Source organism: Blennius ocellaris, assembly GCF_963422515.1.
Source record: "Blennius ocellaris genome assembly, chromosome: 7".
Lineage (NCBI taxonomy): Eukaryota > Metazoa > Chordata > Actinopteri > Blenniiformes > Blenniidae > Blennius > Blennius ocellaris.
The window spans coordinates 6150167-6165717 of record NC_137656.1 but is presented as its reverse complement, the minus strand read 5'-3'; the positions used below and the strand labels follow the sequence as shown (position 1 = coordinate 6165717).

Sequence of the window (15551 nt, the reverse complement as noted above, 5' to 3'; positions counted from 1 at the left end):
AAGAAAATGATAAATACATTAGTGCTCACGTTTGTTAAAAAAACAAAAAGCTTTTGGATATATGCGAGTGTTCTGATATATTCAGGTACCTCTGTCTCTTCTCCGGCCAGGCGACAACAGACCCTCGAGGGTTAGATCCGTCCATCTGAGTCAGAGAGTTTGAACGGTTTCTCACAGCTGCACAAAACACGCAATCCATCAGCCAGTTTTAGAAGGAAACAGATTCATTTGTCAAATGACATATGTGACAACTTTTCATCACCTGCACTTTCTTCCCCCTGCTGCTTTTGTTGTCTCTGTCGCAGGGGCAGGAGCGGGTGGGAGGGGCTGAAGGTTGGCCCTCCTTTGCTAAAAAGCAACAAACCAAACACAGAATCAGACCTTCATTCAAACGGTGAGGTCACCACCAGCTCATCCGGTGAAAGCACCTATTGCAGATACATCTGATTGTTCTCACAAGCAATTTTACATTTAAATTCACATCACATGGGCAGGTGGATGTGTTGCACTTCTCTGTATCCTAGAAAACCAGTATTCCACATAAAATACACAGCAATGCACACAAAGACAACACAGGGACTACGCCAACAGCACACATGAACAAAGAGATTTGAAGGTGGAAGACACGAGTGGATGAAAACCAGACACCCACAGCACCATATGGACCCAACACTAACTGGTTTAGGAGACAGGATCATGAAGACCTGAATGTGAAGGAAAGTGAGGAAAGACTTACAGGGAATCAGAGTCTTCAGGGTGCAGGAAGTACCTGTTACAGACTTCGGGGCTGCTCTGGTTATCGCCCACGCCGGGATTGACCAGGAAGCTGCGTTTGGTGGCGTTGGAGATTGGCACTGACGGACGAGAACTCTTGGGGTGAGCCGTGGCTCGAGCTAAAGACAAAGGGCAGACGGGTTGAAATGAAAACCAGGCCTGGTCTGGAGTGGACAGGGGAAAACATGAGTGCACGGTAATGTGTTGAAGCTGCTATACGACACCAGACAGAGCTATAGATGTGACTCAGCAATTTAGTCTTAAATCTTTTTTTTTTTAAAAGCTGAGTCACTATAACTATAAGGCGAGAGTGAATGAGGCAAGCAGAAGAAACACTAATCAAAGTCAGATAAACCAAGAAACCTTCAGCTTTCATCAGTTTGAAGGGCATTCCTACAGTGCAACACTCAACATTAATCTTTGACATTTTCCACATAGATTCACTGGACACTTCATCCGGTGGATCTGTACGGTGTACTTTAGCCACAGGAAGACGACATCTATTATTTTTCTTTCAAAATGTTCCAGAAAAGTCCAACGCAAACCTCCACCTGGTCACATCGTGGCTCTTGTCCTGGAGTCCAGCATCACCCATGAGTGAGGGGGTGACCTAATCAGTGTTTGGCTTCCCTGTAATATTTTGGTCAAACTGAAAGCAGAGAGAGGGTATGCAAGCCCTTTTGTTGGACAACCTTAGAGTGGCACAAAGCTGTTCCTTGTCCAAGCGATAAATATAACCTCTCCAGTGAGTCCAAGGCTGACCCCAATGCTCCGACCTAGTTGGCCACGCAGGGTACAATTTTAATGGGAGGCCAATACGAGGCATGCTTATGAAATAACCGAACCAGCTCAGCTGGCATTTCTCGATGTAGAGGAACAGGTATTTGACCTGTTTTCGGATTGTCCCTCTGTGAACTCTGGGGAAAAACTGATTGAAGGTTCACTTTTACCTCTTGGTTCAAATAGATGCATTTGGAATTGCTACTATTGAATAGTCTTCATCTATCTTAAGTCCTATATGTGCAGGATTTCAATACAAATTTCAATAATATTTTTGGAGCTGGCAAAAGCTACAAAAGGAGGAGGAGTTTAAGAGTTTTATGTAACCGGAATAAAAACCAGATGTGGCGCTGGGTTTTCATGTTGTGCGTCTTCTTGACTGACATGAGAAAAAGAGTTCAAGAGAAGCATAATGTTGCAACAGCAGACATCTCCTCCACAAAAATGAGCATGAACTGACATTTTTTAAATCACATGATATTGTGAAACATGAAACATGGAGAAAAAAAGGATTATAGTATAGTAATATAGAAGTATTATGCATCTGTAATATTTTGCAGCACTGATAATGCACACAAACAGGTAAATCATGTCAGAAGAGTCTCTGCTGATACTTACCATCTTTAAACTCCTGAAAATCTCTAGGTTGGACAAACTCGGGCTTGACCGTCTCAAACCACCAGAACAGCTCAGCGATAAACACCATCACATTGTGCTAGAGAGAGAACAGACCAGGTGGTACATGTGAGGAGTTGCAGTCCACAGCCCTGATGGATGAGGTGGTTTGGATTTCATTGATATTCAACTGTGCAGCACATATAGCTGCCGGGGTTTGTACCTTAAGTACGAGAGGCGAGTAGAGCATGTCCTCTGTGGTCAGATAGAAACTCTTGTTCAGATACTCGTTGGCAAACTCTCTGAGCAGCTGGATGTTGTACAGGCTGTCAGCGATGGAAGGAACTACCTTCAGGCAAATATCTGATCAGACAAGCAGGGGAGTGGAGCAGATTAGGATACAGCTCAATGACCTGGTGCTATAAATGTCACATTGACGAGCCTGGGACAGTAACCCATGTGTGAGCGACAGAAATAGCATCATGCTTGGATATTAAATTCAGTGCGTTAGCGGAACAAGTCCGACGCTCACAGCAGAGACATTGCTTTTAGGCCGACTCATAATTGGAGATGAGGTGTCACTGAACGTGTGAAGAAATGTGTGAGCGTGGAAGCAGTGTCATACCCTCCAGCTTCATGATGTCTGAGCAGTAGTAATGAACCACGGTGAGCAGTGCCGCTCCGTCACAGACGTTCCTCATCAGGTTCTCCAGCAGTGGGAAGAAGGGCAGCTGTCGACCTGAGGCGTGCTCCCGGCGATACCGTACCTGACCACCAGGGGGAGAAGAGGATCAGGAGAGGTTATGAGAAGAAATGCTGCAGCGACAACAGGCACTACAAGCAGAGAACTAGCGACGAAACATCCAAAATGCAATGACTGGTATCATTCATACAAACCTCCTGTTTAAAGACCGACACCCAAAACCAGTCAGAGCATAAAAACGATGGATGTTTTCCTTCAGTTAATTTATGTCCGCTTGAAATCAAGGTTCTCCCCGGGAGTTCCACAAGACAATTCCAGTTGAAACTCCTCTTCAAACATCTTTAAAAGATAATGCTGCCCAATGACCATTAGTGGTGGAACAAACCACAGCTGGTCTGTGATCAGTGTGCATCTCCTCTCTATAAAGTAGTAATTCTCGAACAGATGGAATAAAAAGAAACAACAGAGCTTGTTTGAAAGCAGTTGACACTGAGAGCTAATTCTACCCAATCATTGAGTTAGCAAGTGGTCACATTATAGCTATCACAACTTTCAGTTTACATATCTTATCCATTTCAATTTACGAATCAAGAATTTCAAATGAAACGTGTGTTATTTATCAAGCAGTCACAACATGGACTGATCTAGACTTTTTGCTGATTACTTTAAAAACTAACACGTGACTTCTGACAGGCTCATGCATCATGATCACTCAGTTCAGGGAGAACCCAGGCAGCGTGGTGACGTGAGAGAGGATGGAGGTGAAGGTGTTAGAATGTGATATGAACAGCACAGAGCAGAGGCTTCGAACCTGTTTACACGACAACAACGAACGATTGGAACCAAAAAACTCTCTCCACTTTTGGCGTGTCCGTTTACACTACAATGGCACTCGGATCCACTGCAACAGTGACTTTTTTTTCCCGGCTCCTAAAGGCCAAACTTTTCTTTCACGGGCATGAATACGGGCATGTTACTTGAAACGGTGTTGTGTAAACGGGGCCTCAGACTTGTTCCAGCTTTAATGGGAAGGTGGCCAGGAGTGTGATCCAGTTCTACAAGGCAACATTAACCAGCTTACTAGGATATACTCTGACCTGATGCTTTGAATGTTGTGACAGAAACACACTCAACCCACATGCATTTTTTTGGGGGGGGACATTTTGTCACCAAGCTGATGAGGTTATTTTAGGATTAATAAGCACAAATGCACTAAAGTAGCAATACAATAATACAGTAAACGTGTTTTCATTGGAAAGTAAATCAATTGCAGTAACTAAAAAGGAAACTATAATCTGAAGTGGCATGAATACAAATCACTTTTGATACCTAAAAGATAGCACTTCACTTCATATAGCGTTCAACACTTCTAAACGCCGTATACTCTGGTGGTATATTTAAGGCCTTTCGACTGCTGTAATAAATATTTTGGCCTTGCCTTGAGCTTCAAAAGGCATAAATAATTTTAAAAGTCAGTTCATCAGCACAGGCCAGTATTCTGTGGATCTTCTCCTAAAACATATAAACACTCCTAAAAGAAAGAAGAAGCCTGATCCAGAATGACAGCTTCATTAGACACCTGCACTCAAGTGCAATGATCCACTCATACGTTTAAGTTGAGGATATACATTCATGTGTATATAAAGCCTGGGCAAATGTAGAAAAATAAAAAAAACAGGATCATTGTTTTGCAAATCTCATAAACTTCCTTTTTCACAGCAGGACAAAGAAAACATGGCAGATACTGAAAGTAAAAGTCTATGAAAAATATTTACTCAATTTAAATGTAATGAGAATACATCTCAGAGAGAAAAAGAAAAAGAAAAAAGTATAGAAAAGACTTAAAGCCCATTCGGGGTTGTGCTGTAATAAGAAATCATAGTATGAACACACTTCATTAGTTGCCTCATGTATAGAAGTAATTTGAAGAAAAAAAAAAAAAAACATTCACGACTGCTGCTGTCATTTCTGGACTAAGGGTCAATACAGAAAATAAACTGTGCTGAGAGCAGATTAATTAAAATCTGAATTTCTTTTTGGAAACCACAGAGGTGGTGACCAGTGAACTAAAGAGGAGAGGGACCACCTCGTGCAGTATTGACTGGAGTGTCAATAGCGTGTGCGGCTTACGTATTTGGAATGCTACCATCAGTGTTGTCAGAATCTGAAGCAACCAAGAGTAGATTTCAATTTGAGGCCTCACATGAACCAAATACTGCAAGCTTCGAGACGGCACAGCTTCTGGTAAATAAGAGTATATGAGAGCTGCAAATCATTTCACATCAGTCTAACTTTTGGGAATCAATGGTCATAACTTTGTACATTTTACTGAGACTGCAGTTTATGACCCTATTGACAAAAAAGAAAACCAAAACATTACAGTGTAAAAACCAAATTACAACTAAAGCGTAAGAAATAAACAGACGTCAGAACAAGCACACAACTGTGCCCTTGATCACCGTTTTGTACTTTCAGTCTGTTGAATGGAGTCATTTGCTAAACACACAACAGCACAACCACATTCACTCCAGTGTATCTCTCTATGGGGTATCGTGTAAACATACAGTAATTGCATCTTGTGCCACGTGTGAAACTAACAACGGGAATCACAGCAGAAGTGGTGAACGTTCCCCCGATGAGGAGGAAACTGCAGTATCGCTGTGGAGAGCTCCTGTGGCTCCAGCATGCAGTGGGCCATGCACCACATCAGGCTGACACACACACAAGCGAGAGATACCATCAGCAGAGACCGTGGCTTCATAAGGAAACAGTGTGTGAGAGTAAAGAGAGAGAGAGAGGGAAAGACTGAATGACAAAGCAGATCGTTGAGGAGAGGGCGGCTTGGGGATGGGTCTGCAAAGCCAGGGAGAGGTGGAGGTATATGGATTTGCATCGGATTCTCACTGGGCAAGCAAATACCACACACACACACTTGCGCACATAGAGTCCACATGGTCTACTTGCACTTGAAATGAAGTAGCACATATTGCGTAACTTAACAGAATACTATCGGAACACTTGACAAAAGGTCAGAAAACCTTACACCTGTGTGACACATTTGACTCAAGGAGCAGCCAAGGAGGAGAAAAAAAGGAAACAAAAATAAAAAAAGCAGCTGGGAGCTTTTGCCCCCTTGTTGACACGCTGGCTACAAGCAGCAACAGAATGAGCTTGAATGAGCCATGGTGGAGTGTGCGCGCACATCGACACAGAACTATGCGTGCAAGTGGGGAGAGGGACAAGTATGGGGGAGCTGGCATCCAACTTACAGGGACTAGCTTCCAATACCATTTGGAGGGAGACTATCCAGTTTGCAGGGGCAAAAGAACAGGGGGAGGGAGGGACAGGTGAGGAAGAGGAGCAGAGAGATTAACAGGTCAGAGGTCACAGACAACAGGGTCGTTTCTGCTTCCGGTTCGAACAAAGGGAAAGAGAGAGAGAGAGGAGGGTCAGAACAAGTTGAAAATGCCATCCAAGAGAAACATTAGGATCCCGCTGTTGAAGCCTTGAGGGGAAGGCTTCTAATGAAAAAGGTGAGGACTTTCAGGCTTCCTCTCAAGGAAAAAATAAGAGAGAGAGAGAGACAGAGTGGAAGCCATTGTAAAGTGAGTGCTCTTACCTTTTGATGGCTGGGGGATTCCAGCGGGTGTGGCTTGACTTTTTGATCCCTTTCTGTAATTTCCCTCATCTTCAAGTTCACCTGCAGAGAAAAGAATGAAATGTTCCACATGTTAAGGTAAACTCCCCAAAAAAAATAAAAATAAAAATGACTCATGGAAAACCAAGAGACGAACTAATGAACGTGTTTCCATAGTAACTTGGCTTGTGTGAATGTGTCCATACAAGCAGCAGAGGAGGAACCGCCACCCATTTTGGGTGGACTTGTGCAATTGTTATACGAGTTTTTTTGCGGACGGCAATCTGCAAGCAAAGAGCTTTCACTGAAAGCACAGAATCTTTGAATTTTTCAGATACTCAACTATAAATAACAGGGATGAGCTGGCTTCCTGTATACATGACGGAAAAAACTATTTCCCTTGAGTTTCTTTAGTAATCCAAGACTGACTCGCTGGTGAAGAGGCATTTTTATAACCCGATTAAATCGCATCGGGAATTTTACAGCAATTGTGACAAACCTCTGGATGTCAGGCTTTACATCTAATAAAGGTCACTGGAATGCAGAAAAACAACCTATGGAAAGGACAACCATCCAGGATGTTGTCGTCATTGAATGTTATCACAGCAATGCATAAAGTTCGAGCTCTGGTTATAGGATGTGGATTTTGTAAATGAAGTCAACTAAAGCGGGAGAGTTAGAAAGAATGATGTCTTTTTATGCTACGGTTAATGTGTTTAAACTTAGCTTAGCGGTAGAATGGTAAGAATGGTCCCCGAACTTCTTAACTGTTGCATGTATAAACTGTGATGGGAGCAATAACATACTAATACAATTTTTGTGATTAGCCTCAATCAAGACTCTAATCATGAGGATATTGTTTTAATTATATTATATGCTCATGATAACATGATGCAAGGCTCGCCTCAAAACAAAAATGATTTAAGTTCAAGTCTGGAATCTTTCTATGTAGAATTTGCATGTTCCTTCTGTGTTGGAGTGGGTTTTCTTTGGGTACACTGGTTTCTTTCTACAGTTGAAAAACATTTACTTCAAATACACTGGTGACTCTAAATTACCAGTGAATGTGAGTATGTGAAAGTGCCTCTTTCTGTACATTGGACATTAGGCCTCCATCTCACAATGTTTTCAAGTGAACACTGAAAACGTGTTACTTTTTGTGTGGCGGGCATTGACATTTAGATTTTAGATGCATGTCAAATATGTATGCCACACAACTAATCGCTAATGAGAAAATAGAAATAACTTCCATTTTGCTTTGCTTTGTAATTTAACCTGCAATTCATTTCAAGACTACTTTTGGTTAAAGTTGTTCAAGCTCTTCAATAGACTTGGCTTTTATTACAACACGACAGAAAAAAATCTGAATCAAAAGTTAAAGCAAATACACAGATAGACACCCAGAATCACACTTAAAGGCTACTTAGGTTTGCAAATTCAAATCACACGCATGTTTTTGAAACATAAGAACCATAAGAAAGGGCTTGACCTGTATTTGAACCCACGGCCTTCTTATTATGAAGTGAGAAAATGACATTGTGATCACCATATTGCCCAGATAAACCAATTAAACAGCATTTCAAATATAACTGTGCACTAAAGGACATTACTTCTTCAAAAGTTCCATTACATTGTCCCATCTCTCATTTTCTTTTTCCTATTACAGATGATCGAATAAGTGCCTGCATGCCTCCACTCAGACCATTCTAAAGCCTTGGTATGCAAGTAGTCTCCATGCACTCGGCACTGTCCTCGCACATTATTTCACACATATTTGTCACCTATGCTTCAAAAAACCAACTTCTAATCAGGGTTTCCACACTTTTCTTGAAATATTCCGAAGGACTTTTCAGCATGCATCACTTTTCCCAGACGTTGAAGATGTGGAAATCTCATGGGGACACTGCGTCACCGCTCTCGCTGCCTCAGGCCTTTCGCTCACTGAGAGATGAGTGCAACATGAGCCCGGGCCCCCGTGTGAGAGCACCAGTCACACATTCCAGTCTCCTGGTCTGTCTCAGTGACACACATGCTTCACAACAAGAGGCCCACTGTCACTCACGACGTCGGCGGAGAAACGCATTATGGCGCCCACAGAGTGTCGAGTTTAAAGCCCACAATCACACCCGGCAAAACCAAAGCATTTAAAAACCAGCTGATTGATTTTCTCAGATGATACACACGCGTGTGGGTTTGTACCTTATTGATCCAGAAGACCATGGCATCCTCCAGGTCGAACGGCAGCTCCTTTAAGGCATTGAAGGTAGAGAAGCGCTCGACGGAAGCAACCACTTTCTCAATGCTGATCATCTCCACCGTGTAGGCCATCATGAGGGCATCGATCATGGGTATGTGGGCGCTCTGGGACAGACAGAAAGACAAAAGGAGTACAATTCAATTATATTGAATCTTTTTTTTTTTAATCCCCGTTTTAACTTTCAAATATAATGATAGCTGGACACAGCCACAGCCTACTTTGTTTTTTTGACTGTTGAGGAAAAGAAATAGTGGTGCTAATATTGCTCAAATGCAAAAATGTGGATTCTGCAGTTGTAATTCAAAGGTTACTATAATTCACAGCTATTCAGTTAGCTCTTTGCATTGGATTTGTGCTTCTAAATCGTCAAGTAATCAAACTGTACACAGAGGCTCAAAGCACAGAATACAGCCAGTTGTCACAATGTGAGGTAACAGTGCAGGGCGTCCCAACAAGAACGTGACTAACAGCATTTCTTTATCCAAGTCATTTTCAAAACCAGTCCAGCATGATAAGCACAGTTCAGATTTATCAGGGCTGAAAGAATCTTTCAAACAAAACAATTTAACCATTGATGGGATGGTCCAATAAAATGATTGTATTGTTTTATGTTGTGTACAACAACCACGTGCATTCTGAAACTGTTCACATCCAGAACCTGTAAAGAACAACCAGAATTTTTTGTGTTGAAAAGCAACATTTATAAATCCTCCGTGGGACTGTTAGTGTGGTGTTGTGCGACTAATATTGGAAACAGCAGTCTGTGTGATTTCTGCAGCCGTCAGCTTGTTTTCAACCCCCCCATAGTATTGATTTCATGTTAATGTGATTTAGCATGAAATCTATAATTTAACAAAACAGGTAGCTGGCTTTTTGGTTTCATGTTCCAGTGTTACAGGGTGGCCTACACAAAACAAGTTAGGAACAGCAGTTTGTTTCATTACAGATTTACAGTTAATGTCTTCTTTGTAGAGACACTGATCAGATCTCAACAGGTTCCCAGGAGCAAAGTGTCGTCGGAAACTTTAGTCCTCCAACACTCTTCTTCCATTAAAAGTTGGATTAAGCCCCAAAATCTATTCACGAAACACTTGTGCTTAACATCCATTTAGCAAGTGGCTAAATAGACTAAGAATTATTGAGTAAGAGTACTGTGTGACTGAGAGCTTGAGCAGGACATCCCCATTGTTACTGCATTTTTGTGGAGCTTTAAATAACCACAATGGCTTAATCAAAGCTGTCGTCTCTCGTTCAGCACAGTAGGTGTCCAATGTTAAAACCACTCTCAACATCCTAATGCAATCAGGAGGCCCAGCAGGGGCATCACCACTCCACGAGGCTCGACACCTGGTGCCTACCAGTAAAAAAAAAAAAATGGACACATGCCAGCCAGACTCAGAATTCACATAAGCCATGTCATGCCAAATTAAATGGAGGTATTTAATCGATATTTCCACACCTCATTTGATGCACAAGTCTGCTCTGATTCCACATCGTTACAGACCGTATCGCAGGACCTCAAACTAATACAAAACATTCCACAGTGAACACCATTGTTACAGGCAGCGCTCTTGTGCAATGTGTCGTTAGTCTAATCCAATTCTTGATGGAAGTGCACAGAGATTAGGCTTGTTAATGAAACAAATGAGAGCTACTCGGAGCAATCTGCACAAGCCGACCCAGATGGACACAAACAACAGTGGAAATATACTCCCAAACAAAATTACAATGCGATATTGGACATATGGGCAAGTCATCCACCAAAGAAGGGATGAAAGTGAGACGAAATAAGGAGGACAGTTCCACTTCACTCATACACTATATGACATGCTGCTGAGTTTTTGGTCACATCCACGCAAAACAAGTTTAAAGCACATGGGTTCACAGCCGAGGTGCTGAGGTGTTTACTTAGGTTCACTAAACCTCTTAAATGCAAATCAGAGCATCACTAAGGCTAGAGGAAATGGATTTTACATAGTGTGTGTGTAGCTTATATGGTAGGTTTTCACCGCTTCAGCAACCTCGGAGCAACTCGCACTGTTAACCACATTCAGATACCAACATCAACTCCTACAATGTAATTAGGAGAAATACCGAGGTTCAGGATTTTGCCTGAAGACACTTCGACACATAGAAAGGGTGCCTTTATGACAGAAGCACCAACAGATTAGAAGATGACCCACCCCAGCTGAGTCAGATATGACACAGAATTCTCACCCAGGTGTGTTTTTGCTTTGCGAGTAACTTGTCTGGGAGTATGTGATTTATGATATGACAACAATGTGTTAGTTTTACACTGCATATACGTGTCAAAGCAGCAATGGATCACACTGTGAAGGGTGACGGGAAATGAACATTCAAACATGCACAAAAATAAACATAAACCAAAAGATGTTCAAAACAATTACGATATTTCAAGTTATTCCTGCAAATGTTTTAGTGATTGCACAGAAGTTCTTGTCAGCAACCTATAAAAATACATGCTCCTCATATTGTTTTTGTAAAGTCTATTTTTCTCTGAAAACATCTCAGTTTAGCACATCTTTGCCGAGTGTGCTGCTGCGAGACTCTCAGCAGTGGCCTTTTCCGTTTTTCTCCGACGATTTGAAAGGGCATGGCTACAACAGTGGGAAGACTGTTTACATCTATGACTTATGATATCACAATCAGCCAACAAATTCTTCTGCAGCAGGAGAAACAGCTCCCAAAGCGAGAATCATCAAACGCAGCTACATTTCTGCATTGCAACACAAAGGGAGTGATAAAAAGTTTTTAGGCACACTTTCATCAGCCAGTGTCTTTTCATTGAAAACATACTGGCTGCAAAAAAAAACAACACACACACACACCCACCCAATAAGCATAAACAATGTCCTACATTCCTTCTGTACTGGGTTCTGAGCATTTCTACAAATATGGCTATGAGACGCTGAGAAATGTTAATACTTCAGATTCGGTGCTCCCCTGCTGTTCAATCAGAAATAACACTCAAGCCCTGTTCACGTGAGAATGACTGGAAACTGCATTGACTTTCCGTCTTCTTTTCCAAAAAGTTTTAAGTCCAGACAGTAAAACTTCGATTATAAATTGTAGTACACACAGAAACACTGAAATCTGTAGTTTCCATTCCAGGCTCCCTCATTGGTGAGATACAAATATGCACATGTGTGCAGAGGACAGTACGGCCCACTTAGTATCTAGTGTAACAATTGTGTCTCCACTGATGTGGGCCATAATGTGGTAACTGTTCACTCTGTTGGAGAAACACTGTTAAATTTAAGAGGGAATAAAGGAATCTGCCAGAGTTATGATACGCAACATAAATGCTGCCATTTGTATTGAAATACTATTACAGAAAGCAGGAAACACATGCAGTTTAGGTTTAACTAGACTCTAGAGTCTGTATGAGGCCTGGCACTATAATGCCAGTGACAAGTCAATGCAAATATTAGAAGAGAACAATGAATCAGTAGATTTCTGGTTAAGCTCAGTAAATACACAATAGGGGAAATATAACAGCCTGATGTGTTGTTCAGCCTTTTGTTCTCTACCCTTCATGAACACAGCAGGCATCCCCATGAGGAGCAGGGGAGATGCTGCTGCTGCTGCCCCGAGCTGTGTGTGTGTGTGTGTGTGTGTGTGTGTGTGTGCATGTTGACAGACGTTGTGTACGCACATAAACACACAAAAGTTTCAGGAGGGCCCAAGAGGATGGCTACCTCCTCAAAGCATCCAAAAGCCCCAGCTGCTACATCAAACTAGCATGCATGATGCAGAGGAACAGTGCAGGTGTGGGATCTCTTCATTCACACTCGCACAGTGACGAGAGAAAACGCAGGTTGCTATGGAAACAGATGGGCCAAGTCAGCAAACTCGGAGGAAGGAGTGTGTTCGACAGTCTATCAAAGATAAGCGACATCTCTCTCAGGATTGTCCACATCCCCTCACTGGGCTTTGTGTCCGCCTGCTTAAACATGGCCCCGTGTGGATTATTGTGTCAGGCCTGCTCGCTGGAAAAGCAGACGCCTTGTCCTTTACGAGGCAGCCGGAGGAGGGGAGGCCTGCTTGGCATAACTGCAGGTTTCCATGGTAACTAAAGGGGTAGGAAGATGGATGAGTTCAAGTGAGCTGGTTCAGTCTATCCCGTGTGAAGTGCTCTCAGTTATAAAAAAAAAAAAAAAAGAAAGAAAAAGAAGCAACATACAGGAGTTCACAGCTGCTGGTTGTGTGGAAGCTGTTCTCCTCTTCACTAATAGCACTGTTCATTCAGATTATACGGATGTGGGTTACACAGAGAATGTTTAACCTCATTAGAAGCTGATCTTGGAAAATGTAATGAGCATAACACACATATGACCACATAAGGGAGGGTCAGCAGGCCGACTGCTCTTAGTCCGGCACAGGCAGGAGACTGTTCTCTCAGTATATACCATTTTCCTTAAAAAAAAAAAAAAAAAAGAAACGGACACAAAGCTGAGCTGGATAAAAACCAATTCAACAACTCTAAAGAAAAAGATTTTCAAGTGCCAACATTCAGGGGGAAAAAAAAAATCTCTTAACAGTTTCATAGAATTGTGGCCGAGTACAATATAACTGGCAATAAGATTAATTCTGAGACGCATTAGAATATGTAACCCTCTTAACACTGATGGCCGTGATTCAGCTGCCTGGTACAAGTGAGCAGAAGCTTTTCCACATCTTCAGAACAAGTCAAGACAAAATCTGCTCTCTGTTCTGAAAGCTGTATAGAAAAGATTACTGAAAGCATGATGAGGGTAAAACCAACCAATCAAATAGAACAGAATTTTCTTGACAATGAAAGAATTGAGCCAAGGTGACCAGGTCAAGTGTGTTTACACTCAGTGTGAGCCCCACATGGTTGACAGCCAATCAACCCAGAAGGTGTAAAGGATGCTATTTGAGCCTGTGAGATACATTAGATCCCCCATTTTTTCCTCCCATTTTTATGACTTTTGCTTGTTTTCTGGCAATTCATAGAATCAACAATCAAAAACAGCAATAACCAGCTTAACCAAGAATAAAAACAAGAGTTGGCTGCTTTTATAAATGAAACTGAATATTCACCACTCCAGCCACATACATAAGCACTATCTATAAAGTTGTGTCTAACCTGGGGCTGCCGGAGGACAGTGCAAAGCAAAACATTCACACTAATACAAGGAGGAAAGCGGAATACCCATGACAAGACCTAAGCAAGCTGCACAGGCGATGAAATGCTTGCTTATCAAAAAAAAAAAAAAAATCAGGAGACAAAATCAAAACCAGTTCTCATGGTGGAATATGGATGAAATCATGTCAAGTCCGAACTAAGCTAGCATGATGATGAAATTCCAATTTTGAAGAGAAATGATTAATCAAATCATCTGCTAACGGTTTCACTCGGTGGAGTTATAAAAGCTCGAGTTTAAATCAATGTGTGAAAAATAGTTGCATTTCAAAAAACCTCTCTCTACAGAGTTGACAGTCTTGTGAATGAATGGTTGCACTGTTTTAGGTATTGAAAAAAGAGAATTGGCATTGCCGCTTTTCATAAAGGAAATCTGTGGGGGGTTCACGTAAACACGGGTTGCAAATCGAGGTTAAGATTTGTTTGAAGACAAACCAAAAATCAGTCAATCCACTCACCATTTTGATAGGCATTGAGGCCAGATCTTCCTCCGTGACTTGCGTGTCGTCGCTCTCCACGACGTAGATCCCCTTCCCGTTCAGAGCATGGATGACGGACATGTGGGACTGGAGAGAGGCCGCCTGCTCCGTCTTGAGGATGAGCGTACAGACCCGGCAGTAAAGCTCGCAGGACAGCAGCAAGTGGATGACAGGGGGCTTGATGTGTTCCTGGTCGTACTGGTCTGTGTAGAACGGGTCCCTTATGTCCTCTGGTATATGGTCTGCAAAGGGGAAGGTTTTTAAATGAGTTGTAAATACATATATAGATCTGCATGTAACACACTATGTAATGTGTAGCACCTTGACCAGCAATGTGTTTTTCTGCAGTGTCAGCAAGCGAGAGGATTGTCCTGTCCCTGTGATATTTAGCTTAACTGAAGCGAATATGCCCATTTGTAGCAGTAAGTCACAGCCCTGAGGCCTCTCAGGTGACACTCTACCAAGACGACTTCAACAAAACTGAAGCTGTGAAAAAAAAAAAAAACTAAACCTGAAAAACGTGGACCAACATGAGCGATTCTGTTGCTTTGGGTGTGAAGTCATTCTCAAAACCAGCGTTTACAGCCATATAAGGACATGAGACGAAGCAGGCATCTCGAGGCATGCACACAAACCAAATTTATGTTACAAGGTAAACCACACAGTCGGGATTATAAAAGGGCTGAAATTATCCTTCCAAAACCTGCCCAAAATCCTGCACTCTGCTAAACGGTGCCGCGATTGAAGTAACCCTCTTCAGTTAAATCTCTTTTTAAACGCTGCCTGAGCTCGAGTAATACAGCATAAAGCTGTGTGTGTGTGTGTGTGTGTGTGCGTGCGTATACACTGTCCAATGGGATAAAGGGAGCCACTCGTCAGCAATCTCCTGTTCACAAAAACAGGAAGGCAGGCAGGCGGCTTGGCTTCTTCTAGCCTGGTGTGTGTATGATTATGTACCACACACAAAAGCTCAACACCACAAGTGAAGGAATGAAGCCGGTACATTGAACACGGAACACAAAAATGGGTTTTATTCTTAAGAATGAGTCGCTCTGCTTTACTTATGCAATAAATGTATTTTCAAATCTGTGTTTGTGCAATCTGCTGAAGAAATGGTT

The 15551-nt window shown here is 42.2% G+C and overlaps 1 protein-coding gene across 3 annotated transcripts in view; it reads right to left on the bottom strand.

Annotated features, from left to right (window-relative positions):
* The window catches only part of camsap1b (calmodulin regulated spectrin-associated protein 1b), a 28136-nt gene that overhangs the window by 7094 nt on the left and 5491 nt on the right, over window positions 1–15551 (bottom strand). For 2 of the 3 annotated variants that reach the window (XM_080499580.1, XM_080499581.1), the window contains exons 3-11: window positions 14413–14675; window positions 8709–8870; window positions 6492–6572; window positions 2795–2936; window positions 2393–2532; window positions 2173–2269; window positions 737–893; window positions 263–348; window positions 90–177 (exon numbers count right to left, since the gene is read on the bottom strand). In XM_080499580.1, coding sequence (XP_080355706.1) covers window positions 90–177; window positions 263–348; window positions 737–893; window positions 2173–2269; window positions 2393–2532; window positions 2795–2936; window positions 6492–6572; window positions 8709–8870; window positions 14413–14675 — 1216 coding nt within the window. The remainder of the gene's footprint in view (window positions 1–89; window positions 178–262; window positions 349–736; window positions 894–2172; window positions 2270–2392; window positions 2533–2794; window positions 2937–6491; window positions 6573–8708; window positions 8871–14412; window positions 14676–15551) is intronic. The other variant, XM_080499582.1, reaches the window with a different exon arrangement.